The sequence below is a fragment of the Acipenser ruthenus genome, chromosome 7 (genome assembly GCF_902713425.1).
Source record: "Acipenser ruthenus chromosome 7, fAciRut3.2 maternal haplotype, whole genome shotgun sequence".
Lineage (NCBI taxonomy): Eukaryota > Metazoa > Chordata > Actinopteri > Acipenseriformes > Acipenseridae > Acipenser > Acipenser ruthenus.
The window spans coordinates 13745681-13764343 of record NC_081195.1 but is presented as its reverse complement, the minus strand read 5'-3'; the positions used below and the strand labels follow the sequence as shown (position 1 = coordinate 13764343).

The following is an 18663-nucleotide window of genomic DNA, read 5'->3' as shown; positions in this document are numbered from 1 at the left end:
GAGAGAGATCTATTTAGGTTGCTGCGACTAAGGTGATATTGTTAGGAGAAAATGGAAAGCTACTTGGTCTGCTTTACCTTATTTGCCCTTAACATTCTGTATTAAAAATACAGGGTTTCTAAATTAAATAAATCATTTACCAGCAGCCAGCATTAGAGGCCTGGCCTTGGGGAGTGAAGATGGAAAAGACTGCTCCAATAAAAGAAATAAGGCATTATAATCTTTAAAATTTGGATACAAAGAATTGACAATATAATTCAAATGAAATAGTACTAATGCATGTGCTGGGGGAAATAAGTTCTGTTACAGAAGCAATATGAACTAGTGGCACTGTACATGAAAATGCAGGTGGACTTTGGGGGGGGGAGGGCGGGGGAACGGGACTACTTAAGACACTGACCCTCAGGCCTCTCTATTTTCCTCATCATTTTAGCATGCTTGAAGGAACTGCAAAGGTAGCTGTCGGAGAGGGTAGTAGGGGCCAGAACATTTCTCTATATTCACAGCATAGTACACAATTCTTTAGTGTGACAAGATTTAGACTGACATCCATTTCCTGATGGTAATAATAATAATAATTTATTTCTTAGCAGACGCCCTTATCCAGGGCGACTTACAAGATATCACATTATTTTTACATACAATTACCCATTTATACAGTTGGGTTTTTACTGGAGCAATCTAGGTAAAGTACCTTGCTCAAGGGTACAGCAGCAGTGTCCCCACCAGGGATTGAACCCATGACCCTCCGGTCAAGAGTCCAGAGCCCTAACCACTACTCCACACTGCTGCCCTGGTAATACTTTTACTGTATTTCAGTTAATTTCTGTTAACTCATTCAGCGGTCGGAGGGGAGACAAAGTTGCACCACATTACAAGATTATAAGTTCATACTCATTTGGGTGAAGGTCTTTTAAATATGATATTTGGCACGAAGTAATGCATTATAGCAATACCTGTGCTAAACGAAATATTGTTTCTCAATGTAAAGCTAAATGATTTCCTGAAATGTATTCTGCTGGTATAAAGTCAAATATATTCATGTTATTTTATTTTTTTATTTTATTTTTTTTTTATATAAATTTAGTCGTTGCCAATTATTTTCTCCCGAATTTGAAATGGCCAATTATTTTTAGGCTCAGCTCACCGCTACCACCCCTGCACTGACTCGTGAGGGCGAAGACGAACACACGCTATCCTCCGAAGCGTGTGCCGTCAGCCGACCGCTTTTTTTCACACTGCGGACTCACCATCCAGCCACCCAAGAGCTACAGCGTCGGAGGACAACGCAGCTGTCGGATAATTGAGTGCCGCCCCCTGGAAGCTCCCGTCCTCAGTCGGCAAAGGAATAGCCTGGACTCGAACTCGCGACGTCCAGACTATAGGGCACATCCTGCACTCCACGTGGAGCGCCTTTACTGGATGCGCCACTCGGGAGCCCAGGGTTAAGAATTTTTGTCATTACATTGCATCAATCAGTACACTCCAGAAAGAACAACATGGCGGGCAGCAGGTGTGATGAGAGAAAAGTACAGCCTTGGGACACTAAAGTGCAGGCTCTAGTTTCTCTGTGGGCAGATAGAAGTGTTCAGATCTGGAGTCATGCGTCAGAAATGAAAGTTCATGCTCGAAATTTGAGGATTTGAGGCAAATGGACATAAACCGCGGGTACGGTACACTTAACTCACACACTCAAAAGCACAACATTCTACCAAATTTCTTATCCTTGACCTTTATTATAGTAATATAATGAGAGAAAAAAATGCAGAAAATGAAAACATTCTAAACTTATTTACAAAATTATAGCGATACAAGATACAGTTGTACCGTTGGTGTATTAATTTTTGACCACCATTTGTTTGCGCATCTTATGGCAAACTGAGTTAATTAATAACAACTGTCTTTCGTTGCATGTGACATCGGTAGCACCTCGTGCAAGAGGTTAAAAATTAAAAAAGCAACTCTTTTGATTGTTGCACAACGTCACTGCTAGTAATCTTTCTTGTATACTATAATGACAAATTAAGGCAATACTTTCTTAATTACCTTTACAAAGACTCCTATAATAATAATAATAATAATTCAAGATTAACTCCCTTATTAAGTAGCATTCTGTATTAAGGTAGTTCAGCTGATATTTGTTCTCTGGCACCCTGAGGAAGGCACTAGTGGGAACATTTGTCTGTTGATCTACCACCTGTTTAAGTAATGCTCTTCTCCCTGTGATATATTGGGCACTACAGATAAGCCTGCATTATCATGTTCCCCTGCTATTGATTTACTGCATTTAACAGCATTGATGTAAGAGAAAGGAAAAAAAAAATCAAAACAATAATAGTTTAGTCATTAATGTTTATTATGCCAGCTATGTTTTCAACAAAGAAATCAATTGAATTAAATGGATCAGTTTATCATAAACTATCCTTGATTGTTCAGGGATATTTTGCTTAAGATCTTTTGGTCCTCGTCTTGACTTGGTGATAATAATATAAAGCAGAGTAGTACCTTGCTAACATTTGATTAATTAGTCACTGCTTAAGCTTGAGAGTGTTTAGATCATAATGTTACTCACAATGTTTATTTTTATAATTAGCACATGTCTTATGTGGTCTGTTTCATTTTACAATGAATGAAATTAACTGACATAATGAGGTAGAATTTCAAAGCATTTTCTTCTATTTTTTTATTCATTCTAGGTGCAGTAATTTAAGTTTTATGTTTATACATTAAATGTTCTTATTGGAATTGTTCTGAGTGAAACAAAAGAGAAGAAAATTATATAAAGTTAAGGGTAATTTGCTTCTACAAATTTCCCTAATTAGTGTTTTATTGTGCATGATTTTCACAATTGTTTGGGTTTTAGTGGTTTAAAATAAATGTACTGTGAAATTAGCATGCCAACCTTAACTCTTCTCCAGTCGTCCTTGAAATAAATAGGTAGCATTGCTTTTTTATTGGTAACTGCTCTGTGGTTCACAATAAATGCACAAACTTTGTTTTCTGCTTTTTAGATGACATGTTACAGATGGTTAGCTGAATGCAAATCTCAGAACATTGCAGAAATGGTTTCAATTTAAAGCTACTAGTAAATAAAATACCTTTAAGCCAAATAGAAATGAATAGCATGCATATTGTTGAATACTTTAGAAATAACTGTATGTTACTCTCTCTGTTTTTGATCAAAACTTCCAAGATCCTTCTGTGTTGAACATACTGTAGCGTTACATCTTTTGCAACCGTGTGTACCTCATTCCTATAACGGTAATTTAACCAATTCTTTGTGTATCCTTTTTTCTGCTCTTTTCTCTAAAATACGTTCCACTTTATCTTGGTTTCAGGTGGACTTTGCAAACCGATTTGTTGGCGGTGGCGTCACAGGGTTGGGCCTGGTACAAGAAGAGATCCGATTCCTCATTAACCCAGAACTCATTGTCTCCCGGCTTTTCACTGAAGCACTGGAACAGAACGAAAGCCTTATTATCACAGGTCAGCTTTCACTGTTTCGCTTTATGGTACAGGAATTCCCTGTCTCTTGTTACAATCCCACGAGAGACACAGAACATATGTTTCAATCACTGGTAGACAACTGTAAAACTGCAGCAGATAATGTCACTAAGAATGAGGCATTACATATATTGATTTATAGATAAATATGCTGCAGTTACTTTAGTTATTAGTTCTTATGTGGGTCATAAAATTAAGTTTATCCACTGGTTTGCCTTTACAGTAAAACCTCTGTTATGCAAACTTATTGGGATCGGGGTGTTCGGATATCAAATTGTTCGGGTAATCAAATTACAACTATGAAATTGTTTATATGACTTTCTCAATCAGGAAACCTCCTAAAAAGCTGTATTCCGACCCCTTTACCTGTAAATATATAACATACAGTACGGAACTGTTCTGTGAAGGGAATTTCTTAGCTGGGAGGATTTCCTCAACTTTCTTCTCCTGGGGCAGGGTTTCATTTAAGGGATATTAGTAAAATAAGCATAGTCTGCAGATCTCAATAAATATATGTTTAGAAAATGGGAACATTTAATAGCAATATTAATCAAGCAAATGAACCACATGAAAATAAAAAATAAACAATTAAAAATCTATTTTTTTTTCATTAGAAATTAAACTGATCTTGTTTACCACAACAAATACAAATAAAATTGTCAAGCACCCTTAATTAATATTTGGTCCAATTTAAGAACATAAGAAAGTTTACAAACGAGAGGAGGCCAATCGTCCCATCTTGCTCGTTTTAGTTGTTAGTAGTTTATTGATCCCAGAATCTCATCAAGCAGCTTCTTGGAGGATCCCAGGGTGTCAGCTTCAACAACATTATCGGGGAGACCATTTTTCTGTTGAGAATGCCCCTTTATCTAATCTCCATTTGTGACCCCTGGTCCTTGTTTCTTTTCACGTCGAAAAAGTCCTTTGGGTCGACATTGTCAATACCTTTTAGAATTTTGAATGCTTGAATCAGATCGCCGCATAGTCTTCTTGGTTCAAGACTGAATAGATTCAATTCTTTAAGCCTGTCTGTATATGACATGCCTTTTAAACCCAGAGTAATTCTTGTTGCTCTTCTTTGCACTCTTTCTAGAGCAGCAATATCCTTTTTGTAGCGAGGTGACCAGAACTGAACACAATATTCTAGATTAGGTCTTACTAATGCATTATAAAGTTTTAACATTACTTCCCCTGATTTAAATTCAACACTTTTCACTATATATCCGAGCATCTTGTTGGCCTATTTTTTTTTTTTAAAAGCACTTAAAATGAGACCATGTTGTTGTCTGAGTTTGCCAATGGTTCTCTGACCTCTGTTTTAGTTATTTTGTCTAAGTTATTTGAAAAGACAAAATCAAGGCATGCCTCCCCTCTAGTCGTTGCCTTGACAGATTGCGTTAGGAAGCAGTCATTTGTCATTTCCACCATTTCAATTTCGTCTGTGGTGCTCCCCACTGGTTTTTCCCCATTTTATATGGGGGAAGTTGAAATCCCCCATTAATATGGCTTCTCCTTTGCTGCACGCATTTCTAATGTGATTGTATAACAGATTATTTTGCTCAATTTAATTAAGTGCATATGACAAAACATAGTTAAAGTCTGTAAAATCATAAATGAGATTAAACTTTTCCTATTACATTACATTTGATCACCTGGTGGCACTATGTGCTAAGCTCAAATCCTAATCAAACAAACCATTAGAAGGTTGATTGTTAATGTCCATGTGTGAAGACAATTTTCTTTATTTATTTTAACATCTAATTAAGTTTAACCTTAAGTGAAAGAAGCAAAACTGATTTTTTCCTGTAATAATGGATCATGGTTCCCAGTGCTTTCTTTTGAAGAAGTAAGAATAATTTACCTGCCATGAGAATTGATTGTTTGTTCTGTGGTTCTCACAGCAGGCCCTTCAATTGCAGACATGCTATTTTAAACCTCAAGAAACAAGCTCAGCAAGACCCTTGCAAATACGTGCTGCAATCACTCTGCATTAGGGGATGTGTCCTCTCCTTGCTGCCTGTTCAGATGGGTTCCTGAAATTCGCCCCATTAACCTGATTAACGTAATTTATTGAATGTTCCGTCTGATTACTGTGGCCTGGTTATAATCACTGGCCAAATACTTTCAACATTGTATAAACAGTAAACAGACTACTGTTGAGAATACGACATAGACAGTGAGTACAAAAAAAACAAATAAGTAATATATAATTAATTTATTTTATTATTTTTTTATATATATAAAACAAATATAGATCAGCAACAGTTAGCAGAAAATACAAAACAAAAACATGCTACTGTATGTACATTGCACTAAGGGCTAAATCCATTCTAGACTTTTTTTTTTGTTATATATATATATATATATATATATTTTTTTTTTTCTCTTTATTATATCCAGAGAGAGGTGTGTTTTTCTATAATACAGCATATATAATATAACAGTGTATTTAGTTACCCTCTAGAAGAAGATTCACATATTAAATACATAGTCATTATTTTTACCTAAGGAGTCATTGCATCAGTCAAAACTTGGGAGAACAGCTATGCTTATCATATTCATTGTTGGTGACAGCACTTTCTGTGCACATAATTATACAAAAATAATGTAAACGACATTTGGAATGAAAATAGCTTGTTTACGTCGTAGTCTAATGGACTGAGAGATTACATTAGCTAGCTGCCATTGCATTAGACTAATGGATTTTAACAGCTTGCAAGGGAGATTTATTAGCTCTGCAGTGATCCTTCATATTTGAAGTTTCCATTCTGTGGAAAACATCCATAGCTTGTAGTAGAATACACTCAGACTACCTGTCTATATATATATATATATATATATATATATATATATATATATATATATATATATATATATATATATATATATAATGAATTATAATCATGAAAAGTGAATACAAGGAATATAAAAACAACTGGAGTTATGTTGCAGAATGTATCGCTGCAATGTGGACAACACAGGATACAGCAAAGGTAAAATAATGCATTTCTTGTAACATTTTTAAAATGGTGAAAACTGCCTGTGTATTTCTTGTTACCAGTCTGCAAGCAAGACAGCAACTTTAAGCATCTCAGGAACTAGCAAATAATTCCTCCCTCTGATGACTGCTCAATGCAACCTGCAAATACATTTTCTAGCATATTGGTTTGTGTTCCACCACGCAGTTAACAATAGCTGCTGTTTATATGAGGAACATCTTTGTTACAGAAGATTGTAAGTGGGTAGCTTTAAAGTGATGTTCGTTATTCATTATTGAAGTGTAAAAAAACCCCACCATTGTAATTCTATAGTGTTTTGTCAGTTACATAAAGGGACATGATTGAAATCCTGTTCAGTAGTAGGACACACCATGCTATCTCATTTGTATTCTAACATACTCAGGGTATCTCTCTCTTAGTGCAGCCAGTAGTCACCTTCAGCACTTAGCTTTTTTCCTCTTTTAGATCCACTTAACTTTATTACAGCTCTGCAGAATTAATAACTGCAGGAAGACCAGGTCTGGTGCACGGAGAAAGCCATTTCATCATCTTTATTAAAACAACAGAAAATTAATTGTCATCTCCATTTTTAGCCAAGTCTCCATTGTATCATTGCTGCATAGTAAATTACATTCCCTTGTGATGCATCTTGACTTGGGGTCTAATGGATCTAACCACCCTGCTGTTGAAATTTGCACAAGAGCCTGGGCATTTGGAAAATGGCTTAATTTAATTTCTCTTGATTTGCCCTTAGTCATAAATATAAATTGAATCAAGGGAAGGCAGATTTCACTGATGGCGATCCTGACCCAGGAAGTTTGACGTAAATGTCAGGAGTCATTGGTAGTCAAAGGCACTTATCCCAATGATGTACACACTGCACCAAGTTAACATCTTTGAGTCTAGATACTGGTTGATCACTGGCTAAGTCTGGAACTGCAATGGGAAGAGGCATCACAATAGTACTATTCTTTAGTACTTGCATCTCTGTCATCCATACTGTTCTTGATTTTAAGACTCAGAACATGCACTTAACCCTTTATTAATACCATGGCCATAATGGTATCTGCTTGTTTTGTGTTATTCGGTGGGCATAGCGAATGCTAGATGTGTTAAAGGGTTACAAAGTTGGATTCATTTGCTGTTTGTGCCGTTAGAAAAATAAGTTAATACATAGGTTCAGAGGGTTGATGCTTTATTAGTATCGGTCTGCTCCTAGAGTAGAATTCCCAAGACTACTCAATAGCAAAACTGAAGGGACGGGATTTATTCATCATTTCAAGATGTATCAGGATGGTCTGGCAATGTCAGTCTTGTTTTGTTTCGTTTTGTGAATGTGTTTCTCTAAAGAAGTATCTGAGGTCAATGGCATTGTGGTTTTTCCTGAGTTTTAACCTATTAGAGATTTCCACAGGTCCTAGAATGAATTTGCTGGTAATATCAATGACTGGACAACCTATCAAACTACATTTGAGAGGTTGGCTAGCAGCCAGAGAACCGCTTACTGATGGAAGCCAACTACTGTAATTTCCAATAATAAATGTAAAAAACTTTAGAGTAGTTAAGAACTAATTATTTTAGGGTAAGTTTTTCTTACTGGTGACTGTCTAATCATATGCAATACGTGTGGTATTTACCATCATCTAACACAAGTCATTTCAAAGTTTAACATGGACTGGAATTGTTTCTGATTCTAGTATTTGTTATGCCTTTCTCCAGCGAGGAGAGTTTTATTCTGCACTAAAATCTTCTGAAGACTACCCCAGAGACCCCTGCCATTTATCCCATTCCCTTTTTCTGTCATTGTCACTGACATAGTTCAGGCTCGCCAATAAATTTGAATTCTAAGCGGTTTACTCTTGATAGCTTGATAACACCTCTACATAAACATGAAGCTGCTATCGGCATGGCCTGTCAAAACAAAAAGCTTTATTTTTTATGGCAGTCAACATGCAAACATATTCGTTCACATTTAATTTTATATAACAAAAAAATTCAAATCGCCTGCCAAAACTTCTAATGGGGTACAGGAATCTATAGAGGAAGTTATATTGAGTGGTTACAATAATGACTTATTTGCGGTATTGTGTAAAAGGCAATGAATTGTACCTGCAAGTATTATAGGTAATTTGCATTAGTGTCAGTTGATATTCAAAGGGTGTATACTACTAGGATCCTCCTCCATAGAATTCTGTTCCAAACAAAAATCCAGATTTAACTTATCTGATTGACCTAGCCAGCATACCCCTCAATTCATAATTGTGTCTAGGCTTTGTCAACACCAGGCAGAGATCAAACCTGCTGCCATGTATTTTAACTGTCATCCGTGCTTAACCACAAGACAGTTTGGATATTGGTATTCTATTAAGCACAGTATTTCTTTTTTTGTTGTTAAATCTGGGACTCTATACAGTTTTATTAACAGTACTTTAGTATTGACAGCTAGTCAGGAAGCCTAAATAGTTATCTCTCAGTTCTCTTGGGATGGCTCACTGCTGATTCAGACTGTTTGCAAATACCTTATGTGCACTTTTTTAATAGCAAGGTGAAATATGTTTTTGTCACTCACTCAAAAATAAGCAAACACATCAATTTGCTTGAGGAACTGAACCCCTGTGAAACGTCAACTAACACAGCCCTGCTATTAATTGAATTATTTATTCATGCACCACAGAGGGGGTAATGCAGTTACTAATGAGGTCTAATGAATGGGAAGTTAATTTTGTCCCACATTGTTGGACTGTGCTCTCGTCCCCTGAATCTCGATTCTTCTCAGGACTGGCTGTTGCCTTTTCAGATGCATCTCCAGGGTTGATAATAGCTTGACCTTTCTCTGTGGAGAGGCAGCTGCTCTTTTGGCATCACTTCACCTTTAATAATTACAAAGAGCCTGCCTATTAAAATCACAGTTAGGTTACTAGTTAAGTAGGTTTTGAGCATTTTCTTCTTGTCTTAATTGAAAGCCTTTTTCTTTTCCTTTTTTATTTTTACATGTACTGCTGGTGCGGTTCAAATCTGTTAGGGCTCTGACTGTTAAGATTAGTGAATACTAATTCTAAACTAAAAAATGCCTGTGACTGGTTCTTTTTTTCAGGTTAGCAAGAAATGCTAACTTAACTTTTTGTTTATTTTATTGTCTTTTTTTTTAATACACTGTTCTTTTAACCTGTTTTAAAACAATATGTGCATACAGGAATGAAGAAAAACAATGCTTTTATATCGATATTTTACCAGTGTTCTAACTGCTTTGTTTAAGGTGTTTCTTTTAAAAAAAATGTATTGAAACTTAACAATAAGCATATTTATTTCCTACCAAATACACAAGTTCTGTTATTTTTTTTTGTATATATGTATTTCTGCCAGCACAGAAAAAACAACTTAAATGGACCAAGTAGCAGGTGTTAATTGGACAAACTGATACCTGCTGTGCCAGTATGCATATGAAAATGCACAGTAGCTCCAGAATGCTATGTATCTCTACTGCTGCTTAAGGCTGTGGAATGCTGCATCAATTTATTTGTTCTAATTTAACGTGAAATTATTCGATGAATGTTAATTTTGATATGTACATTTCTTATTGTGCTGTATCTTTCACACCAAGTCTGTATTTGTTGTTTGAGAGTCAGGCAGTAATTTTTGGATTAGTCTTTATTTAGTCCTTTATTATGTTATTTATCTGGGGTTTTTTTTTCAGGTGTGGAACGCTTTAGCAATTACAGTGGCTATGCAGAATCCTATAGATGGTCTGGAAACCACAGTGATGATACAGCAAGGTACTTTCCTGACCTGGAAGACTGATTGCATGTTGAATCAGACTGGAATCGTCATTAATTACAGGAAGAGATTCAGTATTTATTACAGATCTGCCACATGAGTTTGTTGTATAGATTGGTTTGCCCTTCTGTAAGATTCTAATTTGCTTAGTGAGTCTAATCTATTGAAGGAGCTAAATTCATTAAATCATTTTTAGTGGGACATCAGCTGACAAGATTAACTTGTATGTTACTGTAGTTTTAAGGCGCATTAGTCAAGTTACTCCTGAAATTAATGTTTTAACGTAATTTAGATACTCCATGCAACACATAGCTCACCTTCGCCTATAGAACTTCCCCTGATGCGGTACTATAAAATTGCTATGTATCAACATTCCATTTTTTTTTTTTTTATCATTTTACAACCAAACAACATTATTGCTTTTCTAAACAAAACATTACAGTAAAAACAAAAGAAAAAATATTTAGAGAGCTTAGAAGTTTGACATGAAATACCTGAGAAACCTGCATTTTAGACCCTTTCTCCTGTTGTAAAACTGTGTTTAAGCACTGCTGGATTTCCAAGCGCACAGAAAGGTGCGATACATAATAAACTTGACTTGACAGTCACATTTCCCATTAAACTAATTTACATCCTTGAATTCTTTTCAGCATTGAAGCATAAAATCACTATTTTACCTCCAGTCATTTAAGCCATCACTCCATTCCTTCAGAACAAAATTGTGTGTGTGTTGGACTGTGTTTAAACTTATTTGGGAAACTCTACGGTTGTATAAGTGTCTCTCAGTTTCTTTTTATTGTTGTTTTTAAACACTAGCTCAAATTGCTTGCAATGTTATGGTATGCATTTTGAGCTCCCATTACATCAGTTTTCAACTGTGAAATGTAAATGCATAGTATATATGTTGAATTGATTATGTTAATTGATGTTAACTAGTATAGTAGCAGCAAGCATAAACAAACCTATGGACTAGTTTCCTGTAACGGTTTCAGTTTAAGGGTCTTAAATCCAGATCGTCATTTAGATTGAATTGAAATCAAATAAAATATGACTCGTCATTGTAGCATTTACAGTAAGTTACATGTATCTAATTTTTTTTTAATTTTATTTTTTATTCTTATTCAGGGATGATTGGCAGAGAATATGCACCGAGATTGTTGCTATAGATGCCATAAAATATAGACGCTTCCTTGAACAATTTATTCCAGAGAAAATTAGGAGGGAACTCAATAAGGTGAGTGTGTTTTTTTTTAATATGATTTGTCTACCACATTTAATCTTGTGCTCAAGGTTGAGCAGATCTTTCGTACAGTACCTATGAGATTTAACCTTTCTAGAAGTGAGAACTACGGTAAGTCTAAAGAGAAAACAATTAAACCATTTGTTTTAAGATAATCCTGTACTGTTTTTATTTATTTATATATATATATATATATATATATATATATATATATATATATATATATATATATATATATATATATATATATATATATATATATATATAATTTTTTTTTTTTTTTTTTTTTTTTTTTTTTAGATTAAAATTATCAAATTTAGCATACTCTTAATAATTGTACCAGTACAGTTTTCTATCCAGGCAGGGCAGTAGCTGTCTAATGGATTGATTCTTTGTCCATGTTGGACAATGCTGCAAGTATGTTTGTTTGCATTGTGACTCTGACGAGTATTTAATCCCCCTAGAATCAGTGGCTGCATGACCAGCATAGCCAGAATACAATAGCCTCCCTAGTGTTCCTGGAATGGCAGTTTGCAGAAATCCACCACCGAAAAGCACAACTTTGGTCACTAGCGGGCCATGACAGATCAAACCTGTAGACAAGCTACAGTGGCCCAAATCAAAAACATTCCACAATGGACCAGACTCGCCTGTTTCCACTCAAATAATGCACAGGGAGCTTTGTATTGTGGACTAATGTCAGATTTCTTTTTTCTATTTTATGCTTATTCTTGTAATAAACAAAAGGGTACAGAGTTTGACTTGCATCAAATTTATAATACAGTGCCCACGTATAAGTTTTGATACATCCATATTATCCCATTAAAATCAAACTGAAAAGAACACAGCAAACAACGCATTTCGACAACATGTCTTCGTCAGGTTCACAATTTATTTATATATATAAAAAAGTATTAGTTTTATATTAATTGAATGTCAATGGATAGCTATATGAAGTATTTATTTGGATGGATATATTTAGTTAGACAGATAAGTAAATCTATAGTAATCCTAACTTCTGTTAAGTAAGAACTATAGGATGCATCTAAATGGCAACATTTCTTTGAAAAATGAAATATACTTACTTTCTGAATTGTATCCAAGTGAAATTAATTTTTATTTTATGTGAATATTAATTTATGTTTGCCATTGTTACCTGGGTACATTAATTATTTTACCCTGAGATCAAGCTGCCTTATTCTTTAAATAGATCAATTTATTTAATCCATTAACCTTGCTGTTCAGACAGCACTCATGTTGCTCAGGCAGATTCTCACAGGTGCTGATGCTAGCAATAGAAGAAGTAGTAAAAGGTGATTTATAGGGTAAGCTGACATATACATACATGCACAGTTTCATGCTGAGTTAACTGCTCTGATACTTTTTAAAGGGTTGTAACAAAAGTTAAATATATACCACTGTAGGTTTGTAACACATTTACAAACAAACCTTGTGTATTAATTAGCATAATTTATTTGTAGGTAGTTTATTGTATTTACAGTAGAGGGGGCTAAATGTCACTGACATGCTTGTTTGATCCAAATATTGTTTTGTCTTCTACAATAAATAACTCCAAATGCCCTTCTGATCTTCCCCTATATTGTTCATGAACTGTTAAGCTTCTATAACCAGCAAATTAATCAAACAATAAGGGTGTTCAATGACTGCAGTGAAGCAGAATTTAAAAGCAGTTAATAAAATGGGACCATTCCCATTTTTGTAAAAAATAAATGCATTAAAAGCAAGTAGAGAGGGTGCGTGGGGGGGGGGGGTCTAAATCTTAAATGAAAACTGCTTTAATGCTTCAACTAAATTACCCGCCCACCAACAGAAAAACAGTAAATTGTGATAACACAGATTGTGTGTGTTGGGATAGATTCATAAATAGCTTTGCAACTCTGTATTCATAAAAACAAAATTATTACTATGAAGTAATTGTTGGATCATTTAGTGAAAAATGCATTGGAGAGTGCTGAGTCAAGGCTTTTTGCATTTCATTAACTAAAGTAAACCTCAGTTTAAATAATATGTACAGTAAATTACAAGAGGGTAAGTATGCGCTGGATATATAAAGCTAATGCATTGCAGCTGTATCTTTTAAATTGATTTAAACTGCGTCAGGAAAGTGATGCCAAGTTTGTTTTGAAGCCCAGATTAAGAATGAGCTTAACTTCCAAATGCATCAGATGACTCATTGAAAAAAAGGTGCTTCATTTTGGTTATTAATTGCACATCAGCTTTACAACAATACATGGAAAAGGATATTAGTTTATAGTCCAGATTACAAAATAAAAAGCAGCATGCATATGAACAATATATGGCCTTGGACATTTCTACTGCCGGATACATCTTGTGGAAGTCGCTGCTGTCCAATTCTAGACAATTTGATGTTGAGAAGGTTTAATATTTTAATTTATATTTGTTCCTTTTAATAATTAAATTTCTTCTAAAATGGGTACTATTAAGGATGAAAAATACATTTTGAAAAATGGATCATGTCTGTTTATAAGCATTAAAATTATTATAAATGCAGATGGGAAGTACACCACACAGAATTTCTTTTAGAGTTAGTCGTGTAGTAACAATACAGGGGATTGGCTGCTTCAGTTTGATACATCCATATTATCTTCTTTCTTCATTTTATGCTTATAAAATAATGTATAGTAATTTTCCACTAATTGTCATGTTGTGCTTTGAACCTCTGTAGCAGAGATACATACCCTCGGTGCTTCAAATAATTTTATGCAACAGTGAAAACTGTAATTGGCATTTGAATTAAAATTATGCTCATTTTAATTGCCTTCATGTCATACTGTTAGATTATGTTGCTTAACATAATCTAATAAGTGGTGTCTAATCTAATTTGAATTTGAGAAACATGTTTGCATTGCTCAAAGAAAGAAGCAAATTGCTGGTGAAACCATTTGAACTACAAAACCATTATAAAAAAGGTAATTGTTACTGAGCTAGAAATAGTTTCTAGTGCCTATTCTTGAGTGTTGACATGCAGAGATGTAAGAAGCAGGTGTACAGTAAATAGGAATTTGAATTGAATGTTTCTTTGCCATGTTAATAAGTGTAAACCACACTTAATATTAATGGATGGGAATTCTCCTGTCTGGTATGGACCCCTCTTCGTCCCAAGCTTAAAATTTATTAAAAAGCATTATACCCTATAGAGTATAGGGCAGCAGTGTGGAGTAGTGGTTAGGGCTCTGGTCTCTTGACCGGAGGGTTGTGGGTTCAATCCCAGGTGGAGGACACTGCTGCTGTACCCTTGAGCAAGGTACTTTACCTAGATTGCTCCAGTAAAAACCCAACTGTATAAATGGGTAATTGTATGTAAAATAATGTGATATCTTGTAACAATTGTAAGTCGCCCTGGATAAGGGCGTCTGCTAAGAAATAAAAAAATAAATAAAAAATAAATAATAACACGCACATCCTGCTAGAAGTATAGAACTCCCAAAAAGAACCTGCTTCTTGCAGTATGGAACTACAGTACCTCACCTAATACTGTAGCCAGCTCAGCATCCAGTAGTGTCACTGGAAAACATGTGAGTTTCCCAGTGTATAGATCTGACAGTGTGTCTGTAACATGAAAATAACTTGATATATGAGGAAGGCTAATCTTTGGAAAATTATGTGTTAAAAACTGCAATATATTATTCCTATAGGATTGTACAGCAAGGTATATTGGTGAATCACGCCAATAATTAAGTTTATCTTGGATGCTTGCAATGTAATTTCTTAGTTGGATTACTATAGTTGTCATAAACCAAAATACTACTTAGTCTTATTGGAGTTTTTTGTAGTGGTTTGTAGGAACAATTCAATAATTGATAATTTAATATTTATCTGGGTTGATTACTTATCTTATTAATAATAATATTTAATTGACGTGTTACAAAGATCAAGGATTTACTATGAACACGCTAGACACAAGGAATGTTTAATCAGTAGTAGTATTTTATTAAGTACACAAATATTAACCAGAAATCAGAAAAGTCAAAAAGTAAATCTCTTAGTCTCAAAGCACCAAACACAGGTCAAAAACTCTCACTGCACTCATGCTGGCTAGCAGGGCAATTGAAATATGACACCGCCTGTCTCCTCACACACAAGGCATCAACTTCAACAGCAAGCAGGCTGTGACATAGCTAGTACCTTGCTCTCACACACACACACATATATATGCACGCACCCAGCCTAACTGAAATGATGCAGACGATCTTAGAATGCATCGCATTAAGCTTATTAATGGTATATAGATTAAGTATATGGCAAGTTTACTTTTAAAGAAATTCTTCATGCAACAATATGAGGTGGATTACTTATAGTTATTTCATCAAGTTTCACTGAAAGTTAATTCACACGCAAAGTGAGCACACTAAATAAGTAACAGTTCTATGTGAATGTGTTATAATTATGAAATGCAACTGGAATTATAATCAACAGTTCCTTGAAGCTTAGACTTTTGGTCCGCTGTTTTGGAAACTCAATCTGTTGAAGTGTCCAGTAGAAAAAGCTGTCCTCTCAGCAACAAAGTCTTCAATCCCACTTTGGATCAAACTCGGCAACAAAGCTTTCATTTCTCAATAGAATCAGCAGACAGCTGCAACAAAGTCTTCAGTCCTCGGTATAGGATCCACAACAGCACCAACTGCTATGAATTCAAGGCTTCATATGACTAACATTATTTTTATTACATATTATATTCTTTTTCTAAACAAGACTGTTTAATATACAAGGGTTTAGTAGGTTTTCAACAAAACCCTAATGATGATCTGCATTATTCACACCATCTCTTAAATTCATTTTTTTTGTGTGTGTTGTTTTTGTTTTTAATTAAATTCTAATCATGTGGTCTTGGTAAGATGGTGTTGGCTATGTATGTTACAGATTTGGTCTTATAAATTCACTTAATGATTTTACACCTATTGACCAAAAGCAGTTCATCGTGCTGTAGAGGAACAGTACAAAAAAAAATAAAAAAAAATGACTAGGCAGCTCTCTCTATTCAGAAGATGTCCAACATTGATACGGTAGCAAAGGTGGTATTTGTATTTTGTACAGATATCGAAGTAGCTGTTTTCCCATCCAACCACTGTTGAAGCCATGAAGCCTAGCCAGGTTTCAAGCACAATGCTACAGAAGAGATCTAGACAAGCATCAAATAATTAGGCTCCATAAATATCCATTAATACCAGTTGCAAACTGTCAGATATCTTCTCCTAAGGAGTGGCTCTTTGAGCTAAATATATATATATATATATATATATATATATATATATATATATATATATATATATATATATATATATATATATATATATAAATCCATTGCATTCATTTTAAGGAATTACATCTATGAGTAGATAAATATTTACTTTTCTAATAAATGTTCACAGTAAAAAAAAAAGATAAATACATAAAAAAAAAAAAAGCATCACAGTGTGGACCAGTCTGAGACAAGAAAGCATGACAGGAATGACAGCTTGGAAAGTGACTGACAATGGTGTAAAGTGTGCTCTGAAATATAATGCAATCCTGCTATGAAGATTCTATAGTTCACCATCAAAGCTGCCATTTAAAGAGATGCAGTGACAATCCGTGTTTGGATGAGGGGACAGTGAATAGAAATCTTTCATTCTCCCCACAGTCTCCAGTTCACAGATGTATCATATCAGCAAAATGTAACGATTCCACATATTGATATTTTTAGTGAGTTACCAATTTCTTGCACTGAAGCCTCACTTTTGCTATAGGAAGTTGCTCCAACAACTACAGTATGGTAATAGTGATTTATACAACACTCTGCATTGTTTTTTAGCCAATTGGAGCACAGATTGCTATTAATTTATAATGCAGAAATTGCACAACTCCAACCCAAACCAGGTAAATATACTATAAACCGTGCAATTTTATTGCAAAACATGTAATTATAGCCATGAAGTTATAATACTATGAAACTAATCACAATTTAATTAGACGCAATTTATTTGCCATGTTCGGTTAAAGTTTCCATTAGCCGCCACCTTCAATCTGAGATCTGCACTTTCTAAAATGGCACAGACAGAACTATAAACCATGTGGTAGTGCCCTGGAACGAGTCTTTCTAGTAATATTTCATAAACTCCCAAAGGAAGTCAGACAGTTGTGATCAGTTGTGTTTATCAAAGAATTATGCCTTTGATTTTGGCACTGTTGGACATGTAGTGATGAACTTCTTAATGGTCAAATAAATCTTAGTTAAATGTAATATTGATTAAGGTAGCATACACTAGTTGCATTTATTATAATGTAATCTATCTGTACATTCAGTGAGAGCATTATGTAGAGTGATTTTCAGATTACATTAATATCACATCAGGCCAAGCAAACCATTATTAACACTCGCACCCAGGCAATATGCTTACTCAAGTTGAATTCTGTGTTTGAAAACCTATTATGATATAAAAATCACAAACCAGGATAGAAACTTTTGCTGTGTGCTTTGTCTGAAGTCTTGTTTCAATGGGTCTGGAATTTATTAAGAAATAAATATGATAATGTGTATATTAGGGGTTTTAATCTTGGCATTTTCTTTTCATCGATTAATCCCCCCATCTGGATAATTAATGAATCAATTAATCACACCTGTTTGCTATAATATGCAATTGTAGTGAAAGACAACTAAAATTAACACTTGGTATTAATGCTGTTTTTCGCAAGCATTTATTAATGACATCTAACATTTTACAGGCAACTTTAATTTAACAATTTGACAATAAATGAAAATGTTTACTTGCATGTAATCTGAAGTTAGACGATGCAAGTGTTGAATACTGTGTTGAATATCTTTGGCTGTTTTTTGTATAAACTTGAAACTAACAGGTCATTTATTGAATTGAGTGCTATTTTAGTTTAGTTTAATTTAGTTAGCTGAATATGCCATAATTAAGACTTAGACCACCATGGTACAGATTTAAACTAACAGAATACATTGTTTGTTTAAAAGAAAAATCAACTCAGATGATAAAATAAACTTGTAGTACTGCCGTGAAAGGAATGCCCCGAAGAGCAAGTTTGTAGTCTTTTTTTTTTTTTCCTTCCTTCTGAGTTGGTGGTTCCCAAACTTTTTTTGCTGCACCCCCCTTCAGAGAT

At 34.5% G+C, this 18663-nt stretch overlaps 1 protein-coding gene across 2 annotated transcripts in view; it reads left to right on the top strand.

The window, feature by feature from the left end:
• The window catches only part of LOC117415677 (poly(ADP-ribose) glycohydrolase), a 64666-nt gene that overhangs the window by 36187 nt on the left and 9816 nt on the right, over window positions 1-18663 (top strand). For both annotated transcript variants that reach the window (XM_034026316.3, XM_034026315.3), the window contains exons 14-16: window positions 3339-3486; window positions 10198-10276; window positions 11403-11511. In XM_034026316.3, coding sequence (XP_033882207.3) covers window positions 3339-3486; window positions 10198-10276; window positions 11403-11511 — 336 coding nt within the window. The remainder of the gene's footprint in view (window positions 1-3338; window positions 3487-10197; window positions 10277-11402; window positions 11512-18663) is intronic.